This window comes from Marmota monax, unplaced genomic scaffold (genome assembly GCF_021218885.2).
Source record: "Marmota monax isolate L192 unplaced genomic scaffold, Marmota_monax_Labrador192_F-V1.1 WCK01_AAM20220418_F8-fsc00022, whole genome shotgun sequence".
NCBI classification, from domain to species: Eukaryota; Metazoa; Chordata; class Mammalia; order Rodentia; family Sciuridae; genus Marmota; species Marmota monax.
This window is the reverse complement of record NW_026695215.1, coordinates 1,012,999-1,027,936: the sequence shown is the minus strand read 5'-3', so window position 1 is coordinate 1,027,936 and position 14,938 is coordinate 1,012,999. Positions and strand designations below refer to the sequence as shown.

At 44.3% G+C, this 14,938-nt stretch overlaps 2 protein-coding genes across 11 annotated transcripts in view; one reads left to right on the top strand and one right to left on the bottom strand.

The window, feature by feature from the left end:
• Med12l (mediator complex subunit 12L) overlaps positions 1–14,938 on the bottom strand; it is a 266,032-nt gene that overhangs the window by 22,312 nt on the left and 228,782 nt on the right. For all 6 annotated transcript variants that reach the window (XM_058574923.1, XM_058574927.1, XM_058574924.1 and 3 more), the window contains 7 exons: positions 14,556–14,645; positions 13,521–13,630; positions 13,182–13,317; positions 12,178–12,339; positions 10,102–10,464; positions 7,969–8,125; positions 5,115–5,326 (listed from right to left, as the gene is read on the bottom strand). In XM_058574923.1, the coding sequence (XP_058430906.1) occupies positions 5,115–5,326; positions 7,969–8,125; positions 10,102–10,464; positions 12,178–12,339; positions 13,182–13,317; positions 13,521–13,630; positions 14,556–14,645 (1,230 nt within the window). The remainder of the gene's footprint in view (positions 1–5,114; positions 5,327–7,968; positions 8,126–10,101; positions 10,465–12,177; positions 12,340–13,181; positions 13,318–13,520; positions 13,631–14,555; positions 14,646–14,938) is intronic.
• P2ry12 (purinergic receptor P2Y12) overlaps positions 12,592–14,938 on the top strand; it is a 42,059-nt gene continuing 39,712 nt past the window's right edge. For 2 of the 5 annotated variants that reach the window (XM_046431234.2, XM_046431231.2), the window contains exon 1: positions 12,607–12,725. The gene's annotated coding sequence lies outside the window, so the exon portion shown is untranslated. Of the gene's footprint in view, positions 12,726–14,938 lie in introns of all 5 variants that reach the window. The other 3 variants (XM_046431235.2, XM_046431233.2, XM_058574929.1) reach the window with 3 other exon arrangements.

Sequence of the window (14,938 nt, the reverse complement as noted above, 5' to 3'; positions counted from 1 at the left end):
GTTTTGCCCATTCTGCTTGGGAAAAGTACAGTCTAATAATGTTGAAGACAGGTGAGTGTGTGCACACAGGAAGGTGCTGGCTACCAAGGGATCACCTCCACTTTGCAAACCAATCAGCACTTGCGCCTTCAGGCATGTAGCTTTAAATTCTCCACATGTGCAGAAGAAATGTGGGAGAATACTTGCTACAGCATTGTTAGCAATAAGAAAAAAAAGACTGGTAATAATTTAAATAATCATCAGCAGGAGAATGAGCAAATGACATGCTAATACACATGACAGAATGGCATCCAACAGGACAAAAGAGTGAATAAAACTAGGTGTAACAAAGTGGGTATAATTAAGGATTTAGCCACACGCAGTTTCAAAACAATCCAACCATACGGTTACAGAGAGTTTCCAACGTGTAAAGCAACACTGTACAATGTTCAGGTCAATGGATGCAAAAGTGTACAGTAAAGGGGTAAAAACATTTTTAAGAAAGAAAAACACACTAACACCTCTCTCTAGAGAGGAAACACAAGATCCTCTTTCATATCTGTACTGATCCTTTTTTTTACAAAATGATCTACAGCAAATACAGAACAGCATTATTCAATGAAGCTAGACGGGGCATGTAAGATGTACTGATTCTTGAACTGCACTGCTAAAGAGCAAGTGGGAGGGAGAGAGAAAAGGAAGCCAGCATTCCCACAGTGATGTGACCCTGAGGGGTGAGATCCCTCACGGAGCCAGCAGGGGCTGCTCAAGTCCCTGGGGCCTGGGTCATGGGAAAGTCCCAGATTCACTCTAGCCCAGGGGCTGCGGGCTGTGGGAAGCTGAGCTAGCCAGCCTGCCCTCTGTAAATTACCTAGCCCCTCCCTAATGTGGGCACAAAGAAGCTGAGATCTGCCGGTGGCTGACCACCTGATCTGCTTACCAGTTACCACGAGCTGGACCTGGGTCTTGGTCATCAATTCCTCAGGATTCACTACCTTAGACCTAAATCCACTGCTTTCTTCCAAATTCCTCTCCATTTAAAAGATAGACATATGTTTTGCCTACCATCCTCTGGATTCTTAAAATGAAACAAACTGGCGTTGATTACTACAAACAATGGCAAAATGTTTTTAAGCACTGAAAGAGAAGTTGGGATAAAGCAACAGCACAACTCACGGCTCTACAACAGAGTCCCTTTCCTCGGGGAGGAAGTTCATGCAGTCAGAAGGAAAGCACCTAGTATGCGACTGGGTGATGGGAAAGCACCTGGAGCAGTATGCCACACTCTGTGAGGGCTCCACAGACACTGCTGTAACTCTGAAATGGGAATGTCCCCATCTAGGCTTAGAACACAGAATTAAACAGTGAAAGTAAAAACACAGACCCCAGTAAGCTGACATGATTACCAGGAAAAGCAGACAACACCGCTTTTATCTAGCAGTTTGTTCTACTAAGTCACCGAGCAAAGGATTGCCAAGTCAGTCTCATTAGAGACAATTAATGTAACTATGCAAGAAAAGCATCTGATGTGCCTTTTTCATGCTTAACACATTTAAGGAAAAAAGATTACTTTTATGGGATAAGAATTTCAAATAAGAAAACCATGATCATAATAAACCATAATAAATCATAAACCACAATCAAAACAGCATGTCCAGCAGCTAACACTCTCTGAGACTTATGACAACTGTGTGACTGGCCACTGTTGTAAGAGCTGCTACCTGCACCCTTCACTAGTTTCACAGCTGCCCTATGAAGAAGCATTAATGCGCTCTAGTTTATAGACGAGGCTGGGACACAGTGTGGTCACCAGGACATTCCTTCTAGGTAAGGGACAGTGAGAAAGAAGGGAGGCCACTCACTTCCTGGACGAAGACTGTAACCAGGAAGAAGGAAAACAGGTTTCCTTGTCAAAACATCTTTGTGCTGCGCTCAGACCACACAGCTGTAAGAAGACACACTCAATTGTAATAATGATTATTAGCTCAAATAATTTGACTAGACCCTAAAACAACATCTCCAGACATTCCTGAGGAAATAGAAGATGGTACATACCAGAAAATTATAGGACTGCCTGACCCTCACACCTAGTCTGTGTAGCAGAAGGAACTAGAAGGTTAGTTTATGATGGTATTCTAGCTTCATCGTGGACCAGCACAAGGGGGCTGGGTTCTGTAAGGACTGAGACATGTCCAGAATTCAGAAGTTTAAGTCTCCTCTGCTGCATCTGATTTTGAAACAACAGGAGCAGAGGTCCCTGTAGGGGTCAGCTCTTCTGGAAGCACTCAGAGGGCCAGCTGAGAGGAGTGAGCATGTAGATAATAGTCATAATGCTAGGGACTCAAGTTATCCAGCAGCTCTGGGCGTCTGAAAACAGCTGCTCAAATCCTGCATGCTTGCATTTGATGAGCATCTCAGACCTTTATCTCCTGTGCTCAGTGGATGAAGGGATGACACAGTACAAACAGGCCCAAGGCTCGACCTTGTAACAAAAGTAGGTGACCAGTGGGGCCACTAAAAAACGAGAAAGCAGCCCCCACCAGGGCCTGGGGCCACTCAGGATGGGAAAGCACCTGTAGAAATGCCAAGATCAGCTGTGAAGAGTAAGATGAATAAACATCTCAACGTGTTTGCTACAATTAGGGAAAAGGACCTCTGGAATAAGAAAACTGTGCTCAGCACCACAAACTCTAACAACTCTGTAATTCTGCTCTATGACCGATTTAAGAGGATCACTACCAGGAGAAGGTTTTCCTTCTGCAAAACTGTATTTAGCCAGCTTCCAGGCATATGAACTGCCGTGCGTCATCTACTGTTGAAATCTCTGCACAGCCTCCTGTGTACAGACCTGGGGAAACACCACATTCAAATCTCTGTCCCTCTTGCAGGATCACTGTTTCCCACGGTGTGTGTGGCTCTCTTCCTGAGGATGTCATGTCCCTCAGTTACTCAGCACTTGAAGACGGGAGAGAAAAACCAGGCGTGGCAGCTGGTGGAAGCTCGGAGACTTCAAGGTGAGTTTCAATCATGAAAGATGAGAGTGAGGGGAAATGATGACTACAAAAACAAAACTAAAAGAAGAAGAATTTAAAGGGAGAAGAGTTGATGACTATTGTACAGCCACTATCACAAAGGCAAGCATTTACCACTTGGAAAAAAAAAATGACCTTAAAAGGTAAATTTAAAAAAAAAAATTTTAAAGAAGAAAAAAAAAAAAACCCTAACATTATGACAGCATGCACGTGCACACACGCACACACACACACACACACACACCAGTAAGAACTGCATGGACAGCTGTAGACTCCCCTATTTTTGCATGCTCAGCCGAGCCCTGGATGGTGCATGTGGAGAGTGAAGGAGGCCTGTGTCCCTGAGGAAGCTGAGGGAGGAAGGGCAGCAGCCAAGGCACTGGTTACAAGCTAGCATTCTCCACATGGGCACAGATGTCTTTTAACCACATAGAATTTATTCTATTAAACCTCTTTGAAAATGTTGGCTTAATGTGGAATCGTTTGTGACCGCTATAGGAAGCTATAGGAGCTTCTGAGAACAGGCATGTCCACCCGTGAACAGCTTAGTGGCTCTAATCCATTGCCCAGAGCCCTTTTTGGTGATTCAAAGCTGAATTCAGCAGGAATAGCTGGAAAGTGGGCTATAAATAAAGAGAATAGCTTGTGATAACAAGGTGACATGGAGAAATAAACAGGGCAGACTTTGCTTAGGCTTGACTGCTCTAAAAGGGAGCTAAACCCTCTATACTGCAATGGTTTATCAACCTCTAGCAATTTTTTTATCCATCTCAATAAAGATTTGAAGGAATTTCATAACTACTTTTGCACATCCCCAAGAAGAGCTAAAGACCCAATGATGTTTTAAATAGCTCCAAACAGGTTGATTATTTCAGCAAAACAATGGTTTTTGAGACATTTTAATCAAGACTCAGGATTTATGTAAGAAGCAGCTCAGGCCCACCTTGCCTGACATCCAGGGGTTATGCCAGTCCCTGGAGATCAGAGAGAGACCACAAGCAACGATGCCTTCCCACATCCTCCCACGTCAATTGGCCTCCTCTCCCTGGTCCCTCTTGTAACTCAGGTAACTATGGATCATTTTTTAGAATGAATAACTAATCTTGCCACCTCCATCCCCCAAATCACTAAGTGGCCCAAACGTAGAAGTGCCCTGAGTTACACAATGGAGATATGTTTAGGAAATTACTCAAAAGATAAATTCTAAATAAAGCATTCAAATTTCTTGCTGTTTCAAAAATTCTATGATTTTTTTCTTGATGCATGGCACATCTTTGGATGGTGAGTCCATCTGAGGATTGCAAAGCTACCTAAATGGTCACGGGGTGCCGTGGAACCAGGACAGCTAACACCGTGCTTGGCTATGTTTGGGCAGACAGCACATGCTCCATCAGGATGAGGTCTTATCCAAACTGCACACCCAGGTCAGAAACTCCAGGAAATAAACAAGTATGTGGACACTAGAAAAGAGTCGCTATCTCATCTCACTGTTTTTACTTAAATACATTTGTATGGATTCATAGATTTCCTGAATCTACTCTAAGTATTGTGCAACTTTCACTGATCAAACACTGTTTATTAAAAGGGCATAAGAATAGATATATGAATTGAGAATTAAATGTCCCCACACACTGAGTGCCATTTGTCACTTATTCACAGTCTGCTATTCTGCTATGGACCTTATTAAGGATTAACAAAAACCAAAAAGTCAAGGCCAGAAGCCTAAGCAACCCCCAGCTTCAGAAAGACAATCTGGAAGTAACCGATCTAACACTGACATGGGACAGAGGAGCTGACAGGAGCTGTAGCAGGGCAGGAATGCTGAGCAGGGACCCCCTAGGGCAAAAGGCGCCTTCCTTTAATTAACTAGAATGTCATTATGCTTCTTTTTATTTTGAGACATGCTGTTAATCAACCTTCTTTGATCAGTGATAATAAAATTTAGAGGAGGAAAATGACTCATATGCTCTATAAAGGAGAGAGACCTGCATGCTCACGTGTGTATGGGACATGCGCTTGAGGAACATGAGCCGCAAGGCCGACCTCACCCCGGCCAGAGGCGGGAACAGCACGCAGGGCACTGTGCTGTGGACCTGGACGTACCTGCTGGAAGGGCCGGGCCTGGGCCTGCCTAAGGAGCCTCTGCTGCTGCTGCTGCTGCAGAAGCTTCATCTGGATCAGCTGCTGCTGCGAGGTGATGGCGTGGAGGGCGGGGGGCTGCATCATGGCCCCCGAGCGCCGCTGCAGCATGTTGGACAAAGCTTGCTTGGTATTGGTTGGGACAAAGGAGCCTGCAGGGTCCAACCTGGAGCCACCTACAAGGCAACCAAAGGAAGGGCTTTCTAAGTAGGCAATCTCAACTGCTCTTCTTTATCTTGTCAACACGCAGAGACTTCATCCTCTCAGCCTCAGTTTAAGAGCAAAATGGAAAATAAGGTATTGACCTCCATGCTGCAAATGTTGAAGATTTGTTGAGTGGCATCATTCCCAGAAGATGGGGAGAGTGTCAGAGCTATAATCACAATACCTTAACAGAGGCTGCACTTTGGTTACAAATCGAAAGGCCTGAAACAAGGAGGATCTGGCATAATTCCAGAACTGTGTGGGTTTAACTTACCTGAGGCCCTCAGAACAAATTACCTGCATGAAACACATCCTGGGTATATTTTGGCCACTACCCTGAGCTAGGCATACAAACCTTTTATAAATTTTAAACAGATTTGAAGCTCATGTTGCTTAAGCTCCTTTTCACTATGGGCAAAATAAGAATGCTTGTTTTGTAGAACAAAGGCATGAAAATAAAAACTTCAAATATTCTGACATTTTAAATAGCATGAACATAAAGACAAAACATTTCTTTTCTGAAGGCTGAAAACCCAATAAATTGGGCACAATGATCTGCTGCCTAAGAAATCAAAGGAATCCTGAGCACATTTGCATATATAACCTGTCAAATGCAAGAATGAATCAAAAAATTTTTTTCAACGTTTTCTGGCTTTACAATGAATGCCAATCCTTCCTCCCCTGAACATAGTCTATATTCTTTGATGTATATGAAAGGAAAGTTCTGAGTAAAGACAGATGACATAATTTCTAATGAGCAATTTGTTTGATGGAAACAAATATTCCAAGAGGGTTCACATGGAAAACCTGTTATGTTAAAGACTCTGCGCCCATCGCCTCACCTCCTACTGAAGATATTCTGAATTGAGAATTGAGTGTCCATTACTCCCTGGCATTTCAGCATACTGTGCCCATGCTGACAGCTACACAAGATGGACAGAGGGGAGGCAGGTAGCAGTGTGTGTACATGGGGCAGAGCTGCCTGGCCCTAAAACCACGTGAGTGGCATCGTGCTGTGCGTACACAGCTACAAGTCGCAAGGCTCTTTTTTTATATAAAAACCAATTCATTATATCCTCAGAAATGATTCTTCTTCAAAACTGCTTCCTTACACGAGCCTATGGCTAAAGGTCTTCAACCCACACACCGTTTAGTGATATGCCAGGGAAAGGACGCGTGGCCATACACAGGTTGACCTTCGGTGCAGACAGCCTGGTGTTTCTCTTCAACACCTAACAAGTTTAAAATGGCTGAAAAGATGACACAGACCTTAGGATTATTAAGCTGTAACCTGCTTTCCAAATTTATTACTATGTCTAGTTTGATTACTCTGTGATCATTGCAGTCTACATTCATTCACTCAATGGCCTTTTATTTATTTTATTCATTTTTTGAGATGGGTCTCACCACATTGTCCAGACTGGCCTTGAAGTCTTGGGTTCAAGGGACCCTCCTGCCTCATCCCCTAGGCAGTGTGACTGCAGGCGTATACCACTGGGCCCACCAACAGTCTGCTTTTCAGAGGCCATGGCGGCTCTCACTCCCTGGGGACACTGTGGTGACTGTAATGGGGGAAACCCTCGACTCCACAAGGCGGGAAGGTAACAGAATAAGAAAGCAAAACACGAGAAGAGCTGAGGCTCTGGCAAAGCAGGAAGGAGTGGGGTGCACAGTGCAAGGACAGCGTGGCTGGCAATTCCAACAGGGCAGCTGGCACTGACAGCCTCACCCACACAGACTTTGGACGCAGAGCACAGTGGCAGAGCCAGCACAGGGGCCCAAGGTGCCACATCCTGCTCTGCCAGGACCCTGACAGGGCCACATATACATGACATTGACTCTAAAATTTACCCATGTACTTGTGTGCATGACAAACTTTACTTAATGGTGTAAAAGATTATAGGCATTTTTGTCCTTCAAATTGAACTGATTTCTAATTAAGAGAATGTTTTTATTTAAAAAAAAAAATCTTCCCTTGGATTATAAAATCTAATTAGGCTCAAATGGAAAACAATGCTACAAGCCAGAACATTCACAATAGATATGGTAGTTTTCCTTGTTGTATCTAAAATGTACCTGCTGAACCAAATTTCCAAGTTGATTCATGATATGATTTAAACTTCATATTAGAAGACAAAAGACACTATGATACTGTCTAGTCTTCTAAATGATATCTGATTAAATGTAAATTTCACAACACAGAACTTTAATCAACATTATCTCATAGTTTAGACTTTAATTAATGGTGATTTTATTCTAACACTGGAAGAAATTCTAAAATCCGCACATATACTCATAATTGAAACATTAATTTTGTTTATCTACTCCTTCATTTTTGAGATGGGATCTCACTAAGTTGCTCGAGCTGGCTTGACCTTGAGGCTCAAGTGATCCCCACACCTCAGCCTCCTGAGTAGCGGGGGCCACTGCTGTGAGCCAGCACACTGAGCTGGAACCTTCGTTTAGAAGAACACATTTTGAGTGGAGGGAATGTCAATTAATCACTCACTTCTTGCAATTCATGAGTTTTGTGGCGGTTTCGTGTTAAAAGCAGCAAGGACCCCAGACTATTTCTCATCTTGGACAGATCCAACTGTGCCCTCCTCCCACGTACCTGGAGTGAGAGCCTGGTTCTGAAGGAAGAAGCCGGGCTGCTGGGTCTGGCCCATGAGGTTGTAACCCCACAAGGTGGACTGTGGATGGTGCATCATTTGGGAGGAAATGGGTGAGTAGTTGGGAGGCACTCGGTACACGCTGCTCTGTGGATATTCCTTCAATGGAAAGACAAAGCAGAAAGTTCACCTCTGTACAACACATAGCAAATTAATGCAAATTCTTCCTGTTTGGCATATTTATTTATTTATTTATTTATATGTGGTGCTGAAAATCAAACCCAGTGCCTCACACATCCTAGGCTGGCGCTCTGCCACTGAGCCCCAGCCCCAGCCCCTATTTGGTATTTGAAATGTCTCCTGCCCCAGTGTACAAAGCTATTTTAATAAAAGGGCAGATGAAAAGCAAGAAGGCTGTTCTCAAAACACTCCTCTGCATAGCTGGCTGGCAATGCAGCTTCGTAGGAGACTACCTGCTAGCACGCACCAGGCCTGGGTTTGACCCCAGCACCAACAACATGAAATAAAGTCAAATAAAAAGTACTTGCCTTGCAGTGGGCAGACGCAGAAATGATCTCTTTTGAACTACTTTTTCAAATACTGAAAGTGGGGCTGGGGGTGCAGGCCCATTGTGGAGTGCTTGCCTAGCACATGCAAGACCCTGTTTCGATCCCAAGCACCCCAAGAACAAAACAAACCAAAAAGCAAAATGCTGAAAGCGCACCCCATCTCCCACACTGAACGAGGCCCACAACTGACAATGCGTCCTCGAGGCTACATCTCCTGAAGCCTTCTGGATTCCTGGGTTCAGGGGAGAGAGGCCCACGATTCAGAACAGCTCCTGCTGGACAGTCTCTTACCTGCTCACCTCATCCCCTGAGGTCCCTCACAGTGGTGCACAGGCTCGCACCAGAGCGTCTCCACTCCCCACTCTTCCCTAATCTAGCCCTAAGGGGTGAGGGACAGTAGAAATCTCAGTGTCAAAAATACATGTCTCCTAGGGAGCAGGTGGCTCCGGGAGGTCAGCAGGAGAGGACCTGACCAGAGTCCCTTGGGGAACAAGAGGCGGAAAAGGGCAGAAGTCTACCCCTGTGCATGTGCAAGCTGGGAGGGCCCCACAGGGGAGGCTCCACCTGCAGCACATTAAACAAATGCTCAGACTAAGCAATATTGACAGGAAGAGCATCTAGGAGGGCCACTGGCATTCGAGCAGCCCCAGAAGAGGGCCGCCATTTGTAGAACAATGATGACCACCGAGCTGTCGGCCAGCCTGGTTTTGACATAGGTGAACTACAGTGATTCTCCATGAATGTTTCTTACGTCATGCAGCAAGAGCATCCTTGAATTTTAGAGAAAAATATTCAAATTCTCTCAACTATTTTCCAAGTGACTTGAGTGGAAGATATTTTAAAGGTTACATCTCACATTCTATAGAATCGTTTCCAAATTATTGTCTGATACATCTCTGATGTTTGAAAGAAAATATTGCTGTTGGTAAGGAATACCAACAGGGAAGTGAGGGGATAAACTATTTTAAATTAGGATTACTTCATCTTTTATGAAATATGAAAGATGGTGAACAAGTGGAGTAGGCAGGAGGGCCCAGTCCTGCAATAAAGGCGATACCCCAGGAATAGCTTAATGGCCATGCTGGGTGCGACTGTATCTAGGGGAAATCATGGAGCTTTTGGTTAATATGCTGACGATATCAACCACCCAAAATACAATAAATACTTTAAACATATCTTGTAATAAAAATATTTGAGGGTGGTATTTTATAATGTCAAAATATTAAAATTTCAAACCTAAGGAGGCACTGAAATAGTAGCCCAATAGCATTCAAGACAGAAGCCTAAAATACAACAAGGTTGTTAAAAGTGGAGGAGGGAAAAATCACAAAGCTTCAACTCTGCGGTCCATGGCCATCATCCCCGCCCTTCAGTTAGCATGCAGGCCTGGAGGATGAGGTCCTGTCAGCTGACACTGATGTCTCTGGGGTGCGGCCTGGCCAGCATCCACCACCCTGCATCCATCCGCCCGCCCTCCATCCACCTGCCCTGCCCTGCATCCACCGTCCTCCGTCCTTTATCGGCCCAACCTGCAGGCTAAGGATCCAGCCCTCCCTTCCCACTCACATCCCCCCTGGAGCTGGATTTCGTCTTGCGCTTCCTGCCCCTGCTCTTCTTCTCTTCCTCTGTTGCAGTTTTCCCCTGATCTGACAGCTCGGCTGACTTCCTTTCTGGCTCCTGAGAGACGGGTGAGGCGGGCTCCTCCTCCTCCTCCTCAGGAGGCAGGGGCAGCGGTTCGAGGTAGTAGCTCCGGGGCTTGGGTGTGGGGTGTGTGTGGTACAGCAGCAAGTGGTGCTGTTCCTCGTACTTGATCACTTTCCGGTCCACACGGACGGTCCCAAACCAGGCCCAGGACAGAGGAGCGGGGTTCTTCTGGCCCTCAAATAAGTCCCACGGGGACACCTTCTGCTTGGCAGAGACCTGGAGGCCCTAGGGTAAAACAATGCTCTGTGAAACGGCCCTCAGATCCCCCGATCCACAAGCCAGGCTTGCCAGCATGGTGGCCCAGAGAGCACCAGGCTGGCCGTGGGCTTTGGAGAAGCCCAGGTCACAGCAGACAGGGTAGCTCGGCCAAGTCACCGAAGGGCAGTGGCCAGAGCTCAGGACTCACATGGGTCCACAGTTCCTTATACCACATGACACTCTGTTCAGGCAAAACCACATCATCTAGTGTATTTTACTATAAAACAGCATTTTTCATTTAGTTTGCTTTAGCAAAACAAGTAGATAAAGTTCTAAAATATATTGAAAAGTAATCTTTCTCACTAAATTATAGCCAGTTCTAAATCTCCAACATCTATTTATTATTTTTAAAATAACACAAAATTTAAGGGTCAAGATACAATCACTTCTAACTGGGTTCAGATTAACTTCAATGCAAACCACAGAGCACTTAACTCAATATGCGGCCCCTCCACGCACTTAACAAACCAGGCCTGATAAAGCGGTCCTGTGACAGAGCGGGACATGGGAACATGCCCGGCCTTCCAGTCCCAGCGAGTCTCTGATGCTCTAGAAGAGGACTGCTATTCTGAAAATAAAATGTTCTTTTTTCTGACGTGAACTGCTGATGTTTCTTACTACTTTCTCTCATATACCAACTTGAACACATTTTCTCTCAAAACAGCCGCCCCAATAACTATCGGGTCATTCCACAGGATGTAATGCTTAGATACACTTGCTCTTACGTGGGTGACAGGGCTCAATCACCACCTGTAAAATAACCACCTGTTTCCTACTATCTGTCTGGGCATAAACAGCACACGTCCAAGGGGGCTCCGGCTGTCTCTCCACCAGGGAGCCCAAATTCAACAGGATCACAGCCCAGCCTTCTCTCTTTCCATGGCCACACTTGGTGCTGGGTGCTCAGGTGAGTCTGCGTGACAGCAGAACACCCTGTCCCAAGAAGACACTCTCTCCACATCTCCTCAAGATCTTTTTGTCTGCCAGCCCCACATTCTTCCCTCCCTCCTTCAAAACGACCCACGTGTCAACTACACCAGGGAGCCTGCTCTGACCACCGCCCAGATCTGCGTCTGAAGGCCCTTCCCCAGACCACCTAATACAATCTCACTGTTAATTGTCTACCTACTTCTGCTTGAGGGCACAGCTCTGCTTTTATCTCTGTGACCGTGGAACATCTGTGGTTGCTCAGTGTTCACTGAGTGACCACTCTTCTTACACGCAGCAAACCTGCTTAATCTCTTATAGAAAGCAAGTGCTTAGTTAATATTGTTTCGTAAGAATATGAAATATCATATATTGAAATAATTCTGCTCAAAAGAGCTTACTTATAGTGCATGAAAATGTTTATCAATAAATATCATCTTTTCTAAACCCACTCTTCTTGCATTCTGCAGTAAGATAAAAACTTTGCTGGTTTTTGACACTAAGCTTTTACTTAGTTTTCACTTGGTAGATTTCAGAAAGTTCCTTAAATCCAGGTAAACCTTATAAATTAAGGTCTTCAAAGATCTGTTTGCATTATGATGCCAATGACCATTGCATTGAGATGACAAGAGTGTGCCTCAAAAAAACAACAAAACAAGAAACTGCAAAACTGAGGTGTGTGTACACCCTCTAGAAACATATCTGGCTTCTGTGAAAAGCTGCACCGTGCACAAGAAAAACATTTACTCTTGCCTGTTTTTTATCTATTGAGTCGAATCCAGCGATTTTGTTCCCCTTGGTGTCGATCAAGGAGCCCATGGGCTCACAGGTGATGATGTCACACGTCTGCTTCGGCAGAGGCAGCAACTGCCGAACTTTGTCAATGCTCTCTGACCGCTTGTCTCCCAGCTCTTTCTGAAAGGAAAAAGAAAGAAAGAAAGGAAGGAAGGAAGGAAGAAAGAAAGAAAGAAAGAAAGGAAAAAGAAAGTGAGAAAGGGAAGTGGGCCAGAAACTCAGAAACGACCGTGAAGGCAAAAGTTGACGAGGAGGAAGCTCCCCCTGGAGCATTTCCCTTTTTGAAGTCAGCGTGTTCTTGAACCCTGAACGTGGTCTGGGGAACAGGATCAAGTCAGGCTGGCCTGTTTCATTTCTTCTATTTAAGTAGAAAATAGCCTACACATATGCAGTTGTTGTTACACAACAAACATCACAGTGCTGAAGTGACAAAATTCAGGGTGCCATCTGCAACTAGAGGACAGGAGCTGGCGCCGAGCACTTGGGGTCCAGGGACAGACCACAAGGTAACCACCACTTATTTATTTATTGGCTATTTTAAGATCAGCGGATAAGATATACTTTCCTTGTTGTGCTATTTATTTACAGTTTGCTTCAAATGATGTGTCAGTGGTTAGTCAAGTGAGTGGATTTACAAATATCAACACAGATGCTTATTTTTGAACTACATGCACAAGTCTGAGCTTGGATTTATCCTAGGTTCAATGTTGGCATTTTGGTTATGTATTTCATAATGTATGTTTAATGTCTCTTAAAAAATTACACGTGTTTTAATATTTAATTTAAAAACAATCTTTTGGATGCTTGTAAAGTTTGGGGTATTGGTGAGCTGAAGTGACATAAACAGCAAATACATTAAATTAATTTGAATGCAATAAATATTTAAATTAACCAGTAGTAAAAATAAAATAAAATGCACCAGATAATAAACAATTTATAACATAAGCCAATCACAAACTTACTTTTAACTTCTTTACTAAATTCATATATGCACGTTTGTTCTCTTCTGAGCCTCCTGGGGATGCACTTGATAGGTCAGAGGCTAATGTCCCATTGATCAAAACACCCAGCATGTCAAGGACTGTTGTGAATAATTCACTAAAGGGGAAGGAGAACAACTGTTTTCATCATAAAGCACAACTAAAATATACTTAATTAACTGGGCACTTCTACTGATGGCACAATTTTTAATGACACCTGAATCAATAAGATGTAGCAGCATTTGTCAGTCTATCAAGGCCAGACTATCCAAATGCCAGGCACGCACACGACAGAACACATGTTAAGGGTGCAAAACGTACTTGTTGGTGTGCATGTCCACGGTTCCTGAGGTGATGATCTGCAGCAGCAGGAGGGCCCATTCTGCCGTCCACTGGGTACTCCTCTGCACTGTGTCGAACATCCCTCCCACCTGGCATGCAAACACAGAGTGAGAGAAGACCACTAGCCCTCACTTCATGTGGCCAGAAGGGGAGATGCTCTACTTTATGGAGGACAGATCGCTCTAACTTCTTTCTCACTAGCTTTGTGACTATCACTACTACTGGGTTCTTTACACAGTTTGGTCATTGAAAAATGAAAAGGGTAATATTTAAGTGTGGTACCTATACAGTTAGTTTTCTTCCTAGTCTTTCATGATATTCAATTTTATGATGCAATTGTAGTTGAATTAAACCTAAATATAATCAAAACTCTCTAATCCAATTATTGGCATCTTGGTGCTGTTCTGTCCCTACTTAATCTGAACCTGAGACCAGGACCGCTTGGAAATGCCCACTACACAGATGTAATGACGAACAGGGGATTGGCCCAAGACCTGCCAGGTCCTGTGTATGAAGATTAAGTTAAAAACAACCACCCAAACATCAGGCAAGCCACTCTCCAGGGAAAAGAGACATGCAAAGGAATGCACTGTGTGGGAGGAAGCCCACGTTTCCATACAGCACCCTGTGAGGCAGGTCTTCTTAACAAATCTAACAGGAGGTCTCCCACGATGCTGAGTTGAAGGACTTTAAGGTTCTTAAAGAAGTATCACAAAAGCCAGTGCTCATTTCAAAATTGAGTCCTCTGAGAACCAATCACAGTACAAGCTGAAGCAGAAGGGAGGTGGGCTGGATGGGGTGGGGACAGAGAGGATGAATCATTCTTAAAATACCTTCTGCTGTCTGGAACTCAACACAGACAGGAAGGAGAGCCAGGAGAAGAGAAGGCTAGAGAGATGGGAAAGTCCTGAGGTCTTGATTATATTTAGGCTCTGCTCGTGGACACAGGTGAGCACTGGAGCCATGGTCACAAACATCCATGAGCAAAGAGGGCACACTAGAAACACCCCTTACCAAGTTCAGGCGCAGCTGCAGAGCTTCGTGCATCATCTGCCGAGCCTTGATGTCATCCTGGTACCTTTCTTCCTTCCAGTTACTTAAAATCTAAGACCCAAAAAAGAAAAAAAGGAAAAATAAAAACTTTATCTCTGTTAAAACTGAATCTTTTTCATATTTAAAGTAAAACTAAACCTTTCCCAGACAGCCAAAAACAACTTCCGCTTTAACAAGGAATGTTGCATGACATTTCAGCTCTGCCCCTTTTCCTCGGTGCACACAGAAACCTGGTCATTGCTTTGTTTATTTGCCTTTCAAGGTGGGGAAGTAAATCTTATCTAGTTGCATGTACTGCCTCTAGGTCTTGGAAAAGGCATCAGAAGGCCATCAAGTTCAAGCTT